Genomic DNA, 17,496 nt, shown 5'->3' on the forward strand with positions numbered 1-17,496 from the left:
CAGGAAAGCTTTCAGGTGGTTGACTACCACGGGATGCACAGCACTTGACGTGCCGTGAAGAGATGAGAGGTTGCCTAGGGAGCAGTTTGCAGTGGCTACTCCTGCCACTGCATTTCAGGATAAGATTAAGCACAGCTGGGCTGCACATGGAGCTGGGACACATGCTGGTTTCAGCACAGCTGGGGACGAGCATCGCCCTGCCGTGTCTGCTCAGGGGAGGACGACACGGCGGGCTCCCATTGCTGACTTGGAGGCGAGGGCTTGAGTGATGAGGTAGGCTGCCGCCCTGCAGAAAGCCACGGCTTTTTTTTTTCTTTTCAAACTCTGCCTGGGTGAGTTTTTATCAAGTGTTTGGAAGGGTTTTTTTGAACCCTACAAGCCATACTGCAGGAGAAGGAATACTTTGCTGGCAGTATGTAGAGCAAGTTGTAACCGTGCACCGTTATCTTTTCCTGTTTTACAGATCTGAAGGCGGGTTGCTTCTTCCCCATGGCCTGAAGAGGTAATGCTCAAAATGCACATTCAAAGCAGACACTTGTGTCAAAGCCTGCCTGCCTTGGCACAGGACAAAGTTGGTTTAATATTAGTGGTTAGAAATTAACGTTTGAGTCAAGAAAACTGTATTTTTAGGCTAATTCACATTGTCTTTCAAAGGAAGCTCAGATGGTAATCTAATGAGTCTGGCCCCAGAAGGAATGATTTTCCTAGTCATTCACTGATTTGTGAGAACTGAGGGATGTGTGTAGGCATCTTGAATCAGGACCAAAACTTCTTTGCAAGGAGAAGCCTTAACGACCTGTATTTGATGGGATTAGAGTATAATTAAAGTTGCCTGATGACTTCTCGGTCATTAGCGCTAACGGCACTCATTTCAGCTTCAGGTAATTAGCTCACCTCTTAATGAAAATGCATATATGTATATACACATATATATTTATTTTCAAGTTAAATACCCACAAAACTTCAGGTTTTAGAAACTTTATTCGTAATGCTACCAGTGTTTATGTTTCAGGCTCTGCAGTTTCATATTCCATTTGCAAATGCTGACCAAGAAAGGATTTGCTCAAAATTATCTATATATTATCTACTGTCTAGCGTGTGTTGGGATATATTTTTGGGCCCTTCACTACAAGAAGGACATGGAGGTCCTGGAGTGTGTCCAAAGAAGAGCAACAAAGCTGGTGAAAGGCCTAGAGATGATGTCTGATGAGGAGTGGCTGAGGGAGCTGGGGTTGTTTAGCCTGGTGAAATGGAGGCTTAGGGGAGACCTTTTGCCCTCAACAACAACCCCAAAGAAGGCTGTATTGGGGTGGGGGGTCAGTCTCTGCTCCCAAGCAACAAGTGATAGGACAAGAGGAAATGGCTGCAGGTTGTGCTAGGGGAGGTTTAGGTTGGATATTAGGAAACATTTCTTCACTGAAAGGATTGCGAGGCATCGGAACAGGCTACCTGGGGAAGTGGTGGAGTCACCACCCCTGGAGGTACTCAAAAGACACGTAGATGTGGTGCTTAGGGACAGGCTTTAATGGTAGACTTGGCAGTGTGAGGTTAAAGGTTGTATGTGATGATCCTAGAGGCCTTTTCCAACCTCAGTGAGTCTGTGACATTTACGAAGACGGGCTCTCACACATATGAGGCTGGGGGCAGGCTGCTCCCCAGGCCGCGCAGGTTACAGGCACCCTCTGCTGGGGTGGTCTCCCCACACCTCCCTCTCCCGTGTGCGCCTGCCAGGTGGGCTCCCTTGTGGCGTCAGGGTGGTGCTGGGCACCCTTTATGATGGGACCCACCCCGTTAAGCGCAGTTGTCAGAGGCAGCTGGGACCCCCCAGCAGCCCGTCCCTGCAGGCGAAAGAGCACGGGACGGGAGCGCACGGGGAGCTGCCGAGGAGCCTCCCCTCGGTGATTAACGAGTCTGGGGCTGCAGCAACAGGGGCAGGGGGCCGCGGGGCGAGCTTCCCCCCAGCCCAACCTCCCCGTCTCTCCAGGCCGGGGCCGGGCCTCGCTTCCTTCCCTCCTCCCTGCCTCCCTCCTCCCTCCGTCCCGGCGGCGCTGGGAGGCGCCTGCCGCTAACAAAAGCCGGCGGCGGGGCTGCCCGGCGGCCTCCCTCCCTGCGTCCCTGCCCGGCAGCAACAAGTGGCTGGCGGCGGCTTCCCGGGGGGGGAGGCAGCCGGGCTGCGAGGAGAAGGAGGAGCAGGAGGAGACGGAGGAGCCCCCGCGGACGGCGGCGGGGCCCCGTGGATTACAACTGGAGCCGGCCAGGAGCTGGGGGGAGCCGGGGGGCGCCGCTCCCCTGCCCGTGCCCCTGCCCCTGCCCGTGCCCCTGCCCCTGCCCGCGGTGGCCATGGTGCGCGGCGGGCAGCGGCGGCGGCGGCGGCGGGCATGAAGCCGGCGGGATGGGCGCAGGCAACGGCAAGCAGTACGGCAGCGAGGGTGAGCCCGGGGGAAGGGGGCTGGGGGCTGGGGAGGGGGTGTTTGCTGCCGAAAAGCCTTTTGTGAGGGCTGGCGGAGCTGCGCGGCTGCTTCCTGTCTGGGCAGAGGGGAGAGGGAAGGGGGAGAGGAGCCCCGGGCGGCTGGGGAGGGGAGGCGGAGGTAACGCGCTGCAGCTGCTTAGCGCAGCCCGGCCCCGCTGCCGCGCCGTGCCCCGGCGGCTGTGTGGGGGCACCGCGGGGCCCCCCAGTTTGTGTCGGGGTGGGGCGAGGGAGGGAGAAGCACCGCTTCTCCAGCAGGCTCCGCGGTGCCTCTCCTGCGGTGCCAAGCGAGCTCCGCTGTCGGGAGAGCCGGAGGAGTCGGGAGCTGCACGCTCGCGGCGTGTCCCTGTAGCAGGGCTGGGCGCACTCGGTGCCGTCGCTGGAGTAACCTCTGAGTACATGGGGTCGGCCATTTGTGTCCCCGAGCCTTCTCGTGGATCCACGGGAATGCTCGTTTCAAAGCCTTGGGGATGGAAGCGCAGGGTTAGGGTTATCCTCCGCAGCCCAGAGCGAGTGGAGGAGAGCTTTGCTGTTCTCAGACAGCCCGGTAGTAGCTGTGGGGAGGACTGGGATGTTCCTAAGTAATTCCCCCCTTCCCTCCGTCCAGAGTGGAGCAGAGGACAGCTCCTGGGAAGGCTGACGGCTCCTGGCACGTGTGGCAAAGCTGTTTGTGCAGCGCAGAGCATTACCTGAGTTGAAGAATAGTAGGCAGTATGTTGGTTTAAAACCAACCAGCTGAAAAAACAAAAACACAAACCACCACAATCAAAACTGTGGCCCATGCTTTGGTTTTTCAGTTCAGGTCTCTTGTTCCACCCATCATTAGTGTGTTCTAGATCCAGGTTGCCTGGCAGCTTCTGTACAGCATCAATCACAGTGAGACACTCTTGATCGCTGCTGTCTTTCTGGGTGATGGGGAGGAGAGTAAATCTAAATCTCTTAAAAGGAAGCCTTTTTTTTTTTTTTTTTTAATGTAAGGTACTCTGTATTCCCAGCTGGGGCTTTTGGTACCTTTAGCAACTGGACTACCCAATTGCCATAAAAATTGCTTTTAACAAGATGCGATTGCAACCCCCAGTGGAAGGGTAGCAATGTCCCTACATCCAGTTCTTCTGTGCCCTAAAAGCAACATGAATATCTGTGTTGAAGTTGATGAAGTGGCACTTGTAGTTAAGTATGTTACTTTCAGCTTTGTGTGCTTTGTAGGCTATTATATTGCAGTGTGCTGTTTTAGGGACTGAAACCAGGTGTTTAGGGATGGAAGGAAGTACCTTTGCTTAGCTAAAGTTGGATGCTCTCATCTTGCTTACTGCTTGCTGATACCTGAACTGAGATTTCAAGAGGACAACTGAAAGTTATTTTGTTAAATGGATGTTACCTTCTAGTCTTCCCACTTGGAAGACTGTGGAAAATTTGGAATCCGTCTGCTCAAATTCCTTCTAAAATCAAAGATGAGGAGATGCATTATGGCAACTCCCACACAAGAAAGCACTAGATAACATTTATTAATAGGAAATTATATTTTGCATGGATTACTACATTTTGTTATGCTTATCGGAACTAGACAGTTTTTCAAAATCACATATATGTTGTATACATGTAAAATCTCAGGCGGGTATCCTAAGTGTTTGTGACTAATCACATAAGCTACGCTATATTTCCTTTTATTTCATTTTCGTTTTGCTTGTCCAAGGCTTTATTGAATAGAATCTTATTAGAAGCTACAAATTGGCATGCAAAGTAGACAAGAGAGCTGGATGTTTGAGTAGTCTAAAATAATTTGTTGTCAGAGTCTGAGTGAATAGTTCCTGGCACCTCTGATAAGTATATCTGTTTTTCACAGATATAACTTAATTCTGAGACAGGAGAAAACTGGATCATGGCCAATCTTGAAAGTCAATAGAATCACTTCTCTGGAAATTCACAAAGTACAAGTGGGGTATGAGCACAACTCGTATTTTCAAAGGGAAAAAACAAATTGTAGAATACCAAATCTTGTCTACAGGAATTTACCTGACTTTTAGAGTAAACTATTAAATAAAGTTTATTTTGCTAGTCATCACTCGGTCTTTTCAAATGTTTCCTTAAGGGAGATGGCTTATGAGAACTTGTTTCCCTAGAAAAATACAGAGCTTGAGAGTTTAGGCTTATCATAGTGTGTGGTAGATCCTGACTGAAGTGTTAATGCTTGAAGCCAGTCCTTGTGAGTGTGTCCAGCAGTCAGGTTTCAGCAGCGTGACTGCAGCCAACAGGTTACCAGAGCAAGAAATCCCTTTGAGCACGGAGCAGTTGCAGTTGAGCACGGCGTGCACCTTCGTGAGGGTACTTGTTGAAGGTACTTGTCCTTTGCTTTCTTGCCGTAGGGATAAATCCTTCACCTTTCTGTCACTGGTGTAATTCTCTGCCTGATTTTTAGGTAAGCAGAGATCTGCCGAGCTTATGTCTGATAGTGGAAGGAGCGGCCTGTTGTTGTAGCAGCTATCGAAATCCAGTTTTTATATTCAAGGATTTCTGTTTAAAATATATTTGTGAGGAGAGTCGCAGCTGAATAAGTAAGGCGTGATTCATCGCCACAGACGAGGAGGCTGAACTGCACTACCCTTTAACTACTGCCGAGTTGATTAGACACCTCGGCAGCTGCTGTCTGTACCATGCTGCTTGCTCTCTGTAACCCTTCTGGGCACCTAAATAGCTTCACGTGTGCTCAGTGGGGGTCTGGGCCGGAGCCTGGCTGCAGGGCCCAGTGCAGAGTGGGGAGCGGCTGAAATCGTCCTGCTTTCTTTGGGAAGAGGGCACCGAGCGCTGACCTTACAACCTGAGACATTTTTGCAGCCGAAAAGGGGGAGGGGAGGAATTAAAAACTGCAGGTTTCTGTTTTGTGGGGCAGTTGGGTTTGTGAGATGAGCCTGAAGAGCAGGCTCTGTGTGCCCGCACCTCCAAAGGAAGCTGTGGTGTATGGGTGGAGTGTCAGGCTTCAGAATAATGACTCTTATTAATAACTCTTCAGTGCTAGTCCTCCTCCCAAATGACTTCTGCATTAGACTGTGAGACTTTGGGACCAGCCAAATTTGATGCAGTTGAATGGTGTTGCAAGATGTGGTCAGTAACAGTGTTCAGACCACATACAGGGATGTGTTATTAACGAGTCAATCTTCCAGACTGCTGCAGTTGGCCTCCTGCCCCATCTCCTTCCAGAGGCTGGCCTAGAGAGGGCTGGTGACAGCCTGCAGTGGGTCTGGTTGACCTGCCGAAATGTGTTGTGGAAGACTTGATGCGAGAGGGAAGCCAGGTGCTGTGAAGGGCAGAGGATGGCAAGGGGAGAAATAAGAAATGGCAGCGTAGGCAAGGAGATCAATGTCCATCTCAGTCAGAAGTCTTGCTGACTAACTGGTTACATGCTCTTATCCAAAAAGAAAGAAATAATTTGGGAAGACTTAAATGGGAGCTCTTTGGGAGTAACTTTAACCCAGTTCTGGTTTTGGCAATGTTCCTTCTCCAAGCTTCTTTGGGGAGGGCATTCTCCGTTCTCAAGCCACTTGGAGGTGAATACCCACCTGCATCCAAGCGTCCTGGAGATGTGAGGTGCCAGTGCAGAAGCCTGGCTCTGTCACAGGATGTAGCTGCACCAAAACATGTGCAGGGTGCTTTGTGGGGACGGCTTTCACTGTTGATGCCATGTGAGCTGCCTTGTGGCAGCTGGAGCTTTCCAGGAATTGCAGCGCTAACCAGCCTGTAGCACTGTGGCAAGAGGTCAGTCTGTGTCTGCTTTGGAGTAGGTTGCTCTCTTAAATCCTTCCCCTCAGGAGGAGGAAAATTGTTAAAGTACAGTCCTCATATTCCATGTCTGTGTACTCTTTGGTGAAGCTGCTGTTGGACACTGTCTCCTTGTGAACACTGCCATTTGATTACAAACCAGATTTCTGTTAATTTGGGGCTGGTGAGGGGTCTGATACTTGAGGTGTTGCATATAGAAATACTTTACTCCAAAAATCCTATTATTCAGGACCAACAGGTCCATTAGGATTTGTTTCCTCATGGAGTGTTTGTAGATAAACCTGACAAGCAATGCACATCAGGTCTGAACAGCAGTATAACATGGTGGGTTTGTGCTGGAGAAGCTCTGTTAGTGATGGGTAGGGTATTTTATTGGAAGAGTGAATTTGTAATAGTGTATCAGATTATATTGATGGCTTATGTTGGTTGTTGGAACCTGAGGGGCATCACAGGATATTTTAATGAGGGTAAGGGAATGGAAAAAACAGTAAGTCAGTTTGTATTGGATTAATTAACTATGAAATTGTGCCCTCCCCTCTGAGGTGTCTTCTCTGTGCAACCAGGGCAGTTCTTGAGCCTGGTATTTAACTTTTTTCCACCCCATGAGTTCATAGGCTGATGTGAAGAGTTCAGTTAGGTGCTAAGTGTTTTCATGGCCGTGCAGTTTATCCCTGCTTTGTTTCGATGTCTGAGTTGCAGTTGCACACAAGCACCTGATGTGAAGCCTAGCACGTAGCTCTCAGCACTGTCCTGCTTGCTGATCCATCCTTCCTCAGGAGACCTGTTTAGATGCTGCTCTTGCCATTCGTGGATAAGTGTTTTTGTCCCGGCTTGGCTTCTCGTCTCTTACACCTCCCCAGTGTGTGATCGCTGCTGTTGAACCCTAACACCCTCCGTAGGGCTGCTGTGAATGTCACGGTGCCGCTCAGTGGCGCTTCTTGCATGGTGCTTGCTTGTCTTACTGCGCTCGGTCAGGGCTGGTTCCTGCGTTTTACCTGTGGCCGTTTTGCTCTTCCGGGATTTAGGGAGTGAAAGGTTTTGTCTCTTAACAGCAAGATTTTGACAGGAAAGATAGCCAAATTCAAAATGTCAGTCCTGCAAGCAGCACTGATTTTTATTTTTTTTTTAAATAGCGAATTCCCAGAGCTTCTGCTCTGACAGTGGCCAACTGCTGCCAACCTAAAGTAACGTTTGTGAAAGCTGCTTATGATATGATTTTTTTAACGCAACTTTCAACTGAACGACACAAAAGGATTGTGTTTGGGTGTTTACTCAGTATGTCTCCAGAAAGAAAATCTGCTCTAAGCTGTGTGCTCATGTTACTGCTGCTTCTCCAGATTTCACAGTGGTGGGGTGCGTGCTGCAGTCAAATGAGCTGCTGCCCTATTTCCAGTTTCTTATAATACAGTGTTTTCCTAATCTGGAATTCTGTGTCTGTGTGCGCATGTGTGTTTTTACACACCTGCACAAAAGGTAAAATATTTGTGGTGGATCCAGGCTTTAAAGTTGCTAATGTTACCTGCAGCTTTCTAGAAAGTAACAGTGGCTTGTGTGTGTTGTTTCATAAACTGCTGCTCATTTCTTAAAATCCTTCTAGGAGGAAGGCTGGGTCTTATATCTGTTAAAAATAACAAATAAAAGATAGCACTGGGCTGAAACAACTGCCCTAGAGTACAGTTGGCTAAAGTAACTGGATGCTATTTCTTTTTGTATGTTTGCAAAAATAAAAAATATTGTTTGGGTGCTAGTGGAAGGCTTGAATGAACTTTGGAGCTGATCCGCAAAGGTAGCAGGAGCCCAAGATTTGCGCGTCCTAGTCATTCTTTATCTGCTCCCCACAGGTGAGGAGAGAAAGGAGGGTGCTGTGGCACCTCTTTTGTAGTCTTGTCAAGCTTGTCCTTCTCCCAGACTGAACTTCATAAAATCCTAGCTGAAGCTGATGCTGTCATGTTACTTGTGGAAAAACGTTGACATGCATTCAGAATTGGCTATGTGCTTTTAAGTCTTAAGTTTCTACTCAAAAAATCTCCTCAGAGAACTTAGTTTTTTGGCATTTTCAGTACTTCAGCTACTTGTGGATTCCTTGCTTCTGCTAACAATTCCTAACTAGGAGTTGGTTTGGTTCTTTGTGGGCCTTGTTTGTGTTAGGGAAGTGATTGGCAGAAGGCAGGGGATCACACTTGAAGGCTGAAATGAAGGAGTGGTTTATTTCTGCTCTTTGTATTGTAGCAAGCTATGCTGGTATTCTTTAATACAGGATGTGTTTTGTCACATTGGGGCAACCTTAAGGAGTAAAAACCCTTCAGAGTTTTAAAAGTGGGTGGTGGGTTTTCAGCAGAATCTGCTCCTCCTTCATACGAAAGTGAAACGTGCAGCACTTCCTAGGAATACAGATGTTCAATGTGTGACTGGATAGATGTGCATTTTAGTGTGAGTGCTGGTAGTACTGCTCTAGGTAACCTCAGGGAGAAGTGTTTAGTCCTGTCTGAATGTCCTGCACTTCAGCTGCAGGTCTGCCCGTGTGTCTTTCAGCAAAGATAGCACGTTAAGGACAATTTTACAAGATCTCCTTGGAGGAGCTGAAGCATGGAGGAGGTGCTGTGATCTTGAAGTTACGTGCTGTAGATCATTAAAGAAGTTCCCGTTATCCTGGATTGCAGCCCTTGTGTGCTTGCCATTGTGGTGTTTGTAGGTGTCTGCTCATACAAAGGAGAACTTAGCAGAGACCGTGGCCATTCTTCTGAAGAAGTTAGCAAAGTCTGTGTATTGACCAAAGGGAGGGTTTCACTTCCAAGAAACTCTAAAGCAGAAGCAAGCAGAACCTGTCTTTGACTGGAGAAATGCTCTCAGGTATCTTCTATCAGGAGGTGTGAAGAAGTGCTGCTGTTGTGGCTGTGCCACATAGGCTGAATTGTAGGAGAGCTTGGAAAGTGCGCAGTTTAAAGTAGTGCCCTAAGGGAAGACTTGAGTTAGCTGTGTTTGACTGGATATTGAAAGCTTCAGCTTGGTACCAGTAGCCAAGCTCAACAACAGTCATTTCTTTGTGGTATAGGTCTCCACACCCTACATAGTTTTGTGACTTCTGCCTTAAACAAGTAAATGTGGAGAGAAGCTTGCTGGTTATTTTTTCATGTGCATTTCCCCTAAGCCACCAAGTTGAAATCTATGTTCTAAGGCTGTATTGCCATGCAAATTGATGTTTAACACGGAAGTCCATATGTTAACTGCATAAAATTGCAGGAGTCAGCATGGCGTTGGGAATGCTTTTCCTTCCTGTGCTCAGCTGGACTGCTGGCTGAAAATGCAACCCCAGATTTTTTTTCTCTCCTCCTTTTAAGCAGAGGAATATCAGGTGTGGAGTTGATCTTAGAGGATCTTTGTTCAGTGCTGTGAGCTTGTTCTAACACATCTGTTCTGAGATTCGATGCGTGAAAAAAATGTAATGGTTATAGCAACTTGCCTTCAGAAAGGGGTGAGGTAGTGACTCCTTAGAGCCCAGGAGTCATGCGGTTAGACTTATGTTGCCATCATGTCCTTGTTCCAGTAGTGTTCGTGTTAGCATAGTGCTTAACCTGGAGCTCAGTGCTGCAAAGCATTAGTGGCATGCTGTGGCAGTAAATCCTTCCGAAGAACCTTCCTGGAGTAAAGAGAGAAACAGGAAGCTCTCGTTCGTGCTTGTGTTCTGAATCAGGAAATTCCTGTCTACAATGCACAGATTTGTCATATCAACATCTTAAATCACGTGATGCTTTTCTTTCTCAGGGATTTGTGTACAAATGTGTACACGAGCTGAAGGAATACTATGTTGAAGTTTTCTGAAAGGGCATGCTTACTTGGACAGGGCTCTAATAATCTTTTCCAGTGAATGTATTCTAAAACTCTTCTTCCTCAATTTTCTTCTTTGTTCCTCCAAACATGCTAATGAAATTTGGAGGTGATAGACTATGAAAGGAGCAGCTCAGGTGTCTTGTCTTAAGAAACAAAAAATATCAGGAAAAGTTGGTATAGCATTAATAACAGCTAGCTAAGAAGAACCCCTTTTAATCAAGAGTCAAACAGTCATGTATGGCAGTGAAAGAAGATGTTGGATCAGGTCTAGTTGTCACATTAGACATGTAGTCTTGCCTGTATGGGAAGCTCACACTTGTGTGGCTGCCTGTACTCTGAAGCAAACTGTTTAAGGCTCTCGTGTTTGTTACCAGATTGCATACTCTGCGTGTGACTGGATGGGATGAAGGGGCTTAAGAGTTTTTTTTTTTCTTTTTTTTTTTTTCTTAAATTGTGTAAAGAATTACTTGAACTAGTATTTCAATTAACTTCTATCCTTGTGAGGCTGTAAAGCTATTGTGAGAGCTGATGAACAGAAAGTGCATGCATTTGAGGGTTACTTACAGTGCTCATGAGTGCTTATCATGAAATATGTCATTGCTTTCTCACTGTGCAGTGATGGTAGTACTTGATCTAACTCAATGCTGGAGTGCAAGGCTAAAGACAACAGCTGGTCGCCAACAGAAGGACTGAACAGATGATCTTTTCTGTAGTACCTAGTAAAAGCATATTTCTGCTCTCCGTTTTCCATTTGCCTTTTCTCTGACAGTTTATAAGGAAATTGCTTGTGGCATCAACATAACTTTTTTTTTTCTTAGACTAAGATGATGGAAACAATAAGCTATTGCTGAAATATGTGGTGAAAATTGTTGATATTATACTACTACGACTCATGCTTTTAGAATTTTTGGAACCTCAGGATTTACTAAAAGAGGTATAAATAAAAGCCTCAGAGCAGAGGGATCTCGGTTCCAGTTAGCAGTGCTAGCATTAAGTTGAAACTAACAATATGCTCTTGTATGTCAAGAAGATCTAGTAGTTGACCTTCCTTCTTGAGTTCATGTTTGATTGTGCTCTTTTGTAGCCAACAAGCTTGAGGGCCCTCATCTGTTTTTTAGCAGGGTTTGAGTACTTAGGTGCTCCTGCTGCAGAGCCTCTTGCCGAGGAATTGTTTTCTTCTCTGGATCGTTAGAGTACCAGCGAGGATCAGTACAGGCAGTAAAATTACATTAAGACATTTCCAATCAACTCCTGGCCGTTTTGATGTACACTTTAAAGCCTGAATCGTACGGACTCTCAGATTGGAAATAACATCTCCGGAGATGTCTGACCCAAGTATTTTACACATTGACGAGACCCCTACCTGAGCCTTCTCTTCTCCAGGCTCAGCTGTCCCATGTCTCAGGTTCTCCTTCCTTGTCAGATGCTCCAAACCCTCCCCTGTGCTGGAGCAAGTTTCTCCTGTTCTGGGGGCCCCGCACCAGGCCCAGCACTCCAGGTATGGCCTCAGCAGCGCTGAGCAGAGGGGAAGGATCACCTCCCTGCACCTGCTGGTAACGCTCCCACTAGTTCAGCCTGGGATACTGCTGGTGTTTTTGCTATGAGGACACATTGCTGACTTATGTTCAACTTGGTGTCTACCAGGTCCTTCTCTGCCAAGCTGCTTTCCAGCTGGTTATACCTCCCAGCATGCAGGACTCTGCATTTCCTTTTGTTGAACTAACTTTGAAGCTCTCTTTGGCCCGTTTTTCATCCTGTTGAGATCTATCTGAATGGCAGCAACCCTTCGGTGTCTCGATTGCCCCTCCTGGTTTAGTATCATTGCAAACTTTCTGAGGGAGCCTTCTGTCCCATCATCCAGATCACCACGAGTGACTGGGCTCCGGGTGTGTTCATGCTGCTCCTCACAACTGTTTGAGCTTGGCAGCATCCGTCATTTTTCAGTCTGTCTCACTGTCCATTTAGGCTGTCTACACTTGATGAGTTTATCTATGAAGATGTTGGGGAAACCAGTTGGCGAATCTTACTAAAGTCAGAGGAAAATACATCTGCTGTACTCCTCTTGTCTATGGAGCCAGTTATTTCACTGTGAAAGTCCATCAGCTTAGTCAGGAATGAATTTCCCTTGTAAATACATGCTCATGACTTCTGGTCGCCTTCTTGACTTAATATCTTTGGAAACAGTTCCAGAAAGCTCTGTTACTTTCCTAGGACTAAGGTGAGGTTGGACAGCCTATGGTCCCCCAGGCTGTGCTCCTTAGCCGTGTTGAAGATGGGGCTGCCTTTTGCTTTCACCCAGTCCTCAAGAACCTTTCCCACTTGCGATGATATTTGTAAGATAATTAATAGGATTTTGCCACAGCATTTGCCAGTTCGATCAGTGCTGAGAGGTGCATCCAGTCAGGTCTCATGGATTTGTGTCTGTTCAGGTTGTTTAAATGTTCTCCAACTCCATCCTCCTCTACTTGTACTGGCTGCTTGCATTTACAGAGGGTGCTGCCAGGCTTTCAGAAGGAGTGTTCAACTATAGCAAGTCCTGGCAAGTGCTAAGGCTGACTCAAAGTAGCTGATTATCTCTAAAATTGCTCTGTAAACTTGTGTCTGCAGCTGGTTTGGAGGTTTTTGGCTGTAATTTATTTTTACATTATTAAGGTAAAAAGAAAGCCATCCTTTCCACTGTTAAAAGGAACTCGCACTTCAGACTGACTTTGTTTTCTCTGTGCAGAGAACAGGTAAAGTGAAAGTTTCTTCTAAGACTTGTGGTGGTAGAATCTGGCTCTGTTTTTGTTGTTGTTTCTGGCAGTACGAATGGCCTTCAGGAAAAGCTGCTTCTAAGTTTTGCCTGTTTTAGAACTAATAACTAGCCCAGATTCATGTGTTTTACTGTCCTAGAAAGTGGAGATCATTGCTTTAATGAAGAAGTTACTTCTGCATTAGTCATGGTAGGAAAAAATTTCTGCAGTTCTCAAGTTCTTCATAGCCATGACTTCATTGAATCCTGGTAGAAATACTGGACAGTAATTCTGCTGGAGTCAAGATTTGCTTCTCTCCACATATTCTGGTATTGGATCAAAAAAAAAGACTTTAAATTATGATGATGTGTAGGTAACTTTCAAATTTAGAAGCAGCAGCGTATTTTTCCATAACCGAAATTATGAAATATTTGTCTTAAGTTTTCCGCTAAAACCAAATGAGCAGAAAGAGTCATTATGAGAGGATGCGGTTAATTTAGCGCTATAAAGTCCTAGGAGATCCTTTTCAGCTTTGTGTTTTTCCATTTAAACTTGAAGTTGTGCACAACACAAAAGAGCATGTTTGGGGTATTGGTATGTTACACTACTTGGCAATGGAATTTACATTTTGATTTTAGTACCAAAAAGCTACCTTTAGGTTTAGTTCACTTGGTGTTCTCAATTCGTTGAACACTTGTTATTTGTGGTAGGGGAGGTAACCTTCCAGTGAGATGGAATGGGGGATGTCCTGTGCCATAACAAAGTCTCTGAAGGTCATTGGGATCAGGACAATACCCAGTGCCTGACTTGAGGTTCAGACACAAAAAATGTCACCCTTAAATTCTTTCAAAACAGATTTTATTTGCATTAGTGTGTGTATAGAGTCTACAGCATAGTCTGATGCGAACTCTTCATTGGCACTCTGTAGGCAGGGGCAGAATATTTTGCTTATGTCTTCATTTCTCTTGGGAAATTATTGCTATTTATTCTTCTGTGGGTGTACTCCTTGTTGCGCTATTTGGTAGTATTTATGGGGAAACATGAATGCTTGTTGTGGGTGTTTTTCTTCTCCTGCCAGGAACCGCTGGAACAAAGGTGAATGTGAAACTTCTTCTCCCTCAAACAGTTACTGATCTTTCCAGCTTTGCCTCTGGTTCCGAGTGGCTGCGTGTGGTTTTTCTCACCTCTGAGAAAGTTCCCAACTGTGAATGGGCTTACAGCTTATCGAGGAGTAAGACGGGAACCAGGAGTTAGCGGAAGGGTTAGTTTCTGCTTGGTTGTCTATGAATTTATTGATTTAGGTATTGTGTTTTAATTTAGTTCCTTGGCAGCGATGTCGTTTGCTTCTCACCATGGAAGCCTGCAGAATGCCGAGCTGTATTTCTGTCTCCGGCAGCCGAGGTGGAATCACTGCCCACCACCTTAAAACTGAACGTGTCTCGCTAGCTGGGGGCCAGCAAGCAAGGTGGAGTGAAACAACCCTGTTGCTTACCGGCATTGAGCACAGGAAGCAATGTTGGCAGCAGAAGGTGGGCAAAAGTGAGTGCCACAGACTTTCTCCTTCCTGGGTTTCCTGCTTCACTTGCCAGGCCTCATTTGCTATTAAAAAATTCATGCCTTTCTGTGGATAAGATCTCCTGCTTCCCCCTGCCAACCACCACGTCCTTCACTGAAGTGTAGGGTTTCTTAATTAAGTCCCTACATGAGCAGCAGCATTCCTAGAAAGTGAAGTTCAGCTTCCATAGGATTAGCGTCTAAACCAGAACAAGCCTGGTCAGACACAGGAGCCTTTCAAGCAGGAGTGCTGGCAGTTAGTGGCTCTGTGGTTTGTCTGTTTGTCCCTTTTAAGCACTGATTAATCCTATCCATGTTTTCCTCGATTTTTCTTTCTAATTCAGGTATCAGCACTTGGCTGAAAGGAAGGTGGTAGGTAGGATGCAGAGGCTGGTCTTTCTGTGAGCTGAGCCGTACAATTAACTGGCTTGTTTCTAAGGATAGCCATCCATGGTTTTGAGTAACTGTGGGAGGAAATGTAAGACAAATTGTGAAGGATTCTGAAAATTTAGGAGGTATTTTGGAGCCAAGGCTGGGTTTTTAACTGTGCACTTGAAGAGGAGAAGAATCCTTATGCATTCTTGCTTTAACCCTGTAAATGCTGGCTGGCTTGTGGATAGCAAGTGGAGTATTGACAAAAATCCCCACATAACCAGTAGAACTCATTCTTCTAAGCATCTCTTTTGATAGTTAAACAAATCCCCTATTTACCAAGGAAGTGGTGGTTCTTAGACTGGAGAGACACTCCAGTGGCTGCTGGCTCACTCTCAGAAGCAACCATTTTGGACGTGATGAGTAAAGTTCGTTGTTTTCCATGCTGAAGTATTTCAGTGGGTGGTGCTCTCCAGAAACGACAACAGTCTAGCACAAAAATTTCTGTACCAAACAGGACAGACCAAGCTCACTCATTGATATGAAATAATCTAGCCCTGTAGTCCCGGGTGGCTGGTCAGGCAGCCTGTCTAATGTGGCCAGGTAAGGAAGGGCAGGGTGAGGGCAAGGGTGGTGTCTTTGGAGCTCCTCAGTCTTTGACACATCCTTAACTCGTAGGCAGCACAACCAAATTTAAGCAATTGTGCTGTGTTGTATTTTTTGAGTCATACCTGACAAATCTGCTTTTGGTCTCTGTGTTTGTAACGTGTACCAATGTTAGAGGCACAGGATGATTGATGTGAGAGCTCAAAGGCAAGTTCAAAGAATTCTCATAGTTACCGATTGCTAATCTGCTTTGATTTAGTGCACTCTCCAGAAACTGTAACACAGTATGCAATGATGCTCTGTCACACCTTTGCATACAACACTTCCAAACTGCTCCTGGAGCCCTCCGCAATTCGTTTTAATCTCTCTTGAGCTTTACTTTTCTACAGAAGCAAAAAATATGCGTAGTTTCATCTAAATTGTTTTTGTGGGCGCTATACTTCACCCAGTTGGGATTTGATCTGTTTGGGTTTCTGTAGTGTCTAATGAAAAAATCTTTTTGGTTAAAAGCAAGAAGAGCTGTTAGGTATTTACGGTCCATCATCAATTTGGATGCATGTTGCCAATAAAGACGATCGATACCTTAAGTCAAGTAGGGTTGTAGGAGAACTGGGGACTGACGTTTTGCTGGTCAGCTGGATGCCAGAACTAAGGCTAACAGAACTGTTCCACCTCCTGTCCCCCACTAGACAAACGGTAGGTACTCTAAGTTCATGTGAAGATAAAGATCACTCTTCCCCATCATTTATTGTGTTGTAACAATATACACTGGTCCAATATGAGGATTTTTTGTAAGGCTTTTTTTTTTCTGTAGACTTGAGAAAAGGAACTTTCAAGAAAAAGTTCAATATAATCTCAAATACAGATTTCAGAGTCGTGTGAATCTTACAGCTAAAAACACAGAGGTGTGGTTGCAAACGAAAGGGTATGTATGTGTCGAAGGTTAAGAATTTTTTTTTTCTGGACTATGCAAGGGATGTCCCTGCTAGGTTCTTGACGAAGTGAAATTAACAGAAATACTGCCTGAGTGAGTATCTTACAGATAGGAGGTCATCCTGTTTCACAAGTGAATTATCAAGGGAACCAGGATGTTCCTATCTTTAACTATGTGTATGCCTGGATGATAGAAAATGTTGGAGGATTAGCAAATGACGTCAAATGTTCTTTGCCACAGCAATTTTGAAGTAGAATTTGCTTCAGTTTGAAGAATGGGACCTTATCTCTTGGTATGGCTGAGTCTATTTTGTCGCAAACGAGAGACTGCTTTTTTCAGATGAATACTTTTTTAAAAAAGGATTGAACTTTTTCTTCTGATTCAACCTTCAAGATGGAGCTATGAAAAGATTCAAAAAATAGCATGTTAAGGTACCTTAATTTTTAATTCTTGAGTTTAGGTTTTAAGTTTACCTGCCAGCAGCTAAAGTCCTATCTTAATGATACTGGGAATAATGTGGGTAATACATTTTGGACTTCTACAAAGGTGTGTGACAGAGACTAGAGATACCTGAACAAAAAAAAAAGCTCTTTAGGAAACTAACCTTAAAATTTGAAGTTCTAAAAGGTCAATGTCTATAATGATATTGTGCATTCACAGCATCCTGTGTTGATGTTCTGTCCTTTTAGTTTAATAGTACAGTATTTATAAGAAATTGCATTCACAACTTTCTTCAAGCCCCTAGTTCTTCTCAGCATACCTGCTAAATTAACATAACTTACAAAATTTGAAGCCACAGACATTCCAATCAGAATACTCGGTGCTTTGGCTTTGAGGAGTTAAGGTTGACAATATGATTTTGAGTGTTCTGTGATCAGTTTTGACTTTTGCAATATGAAATGGATGGCTTGTGTTTGAAATACTTAATTTGAGTAATAGAATGGTGTCTTTTTTTTTTTTTTTTTTTTTTAATAAAATGCAATAATATCCCGATAGGGACACTCAGACATACTGAGTTGTGCATTATGGGTATGTGGGGGGAGAGACTCAGCACAAGTGATAGAAGAACAAAATGTGTTGAGGAGGCTGGAAACCAGACTCAGTACTTTCCTTGAGACTGTCTATCCCACATCAGTTACACAGGAAAGCCATTAAGTTCTGGCTGTCTTCTGAAATGCATCAGCTGAGTCCTGATAATTCTAGTTGCCAGCAGACCAGAAACCAACTAA

The 17,496-nt window shown here is 45.3% G+C and overlaps 1 protein-coding gene across 1 annotated transcript in view; it reads left to right on the forward strand.

Annotated features, from left to right (window-relative positions):
- The first annotated feature begins 2,119 nt into the window (after nt 1-2,119).
- The window catches only part of FBXL7 (F-box and leucine rich repeat protein 7), a 181,528-nt gene continuing 166,151 nt past the window's right edge, over nt 2,120-17,496 (forward strand). The window contains exon 1 of the mRNA XM_084282329.1: nt 2,120-2,429. Coding sequence (XP_084138455.1) covers nt 2,393-2,429 — 37 coding nt within the window. The 5' untranslated portion in view covers nt 2,120-2,392. The remainder of the gene's footprint in view (nt 2,430-17,496) is intronic.

Source organism: Netta rufina, assembly GCF_964035555.1.
Source record: "Netta rufina genome assembly, chromosome: 2".
Taxonomy (NCBI): Eukaryota; Metazoa; Chordata; class Aves; order Anseriformes; family Anatidae; genus Netta; species Netta rufina.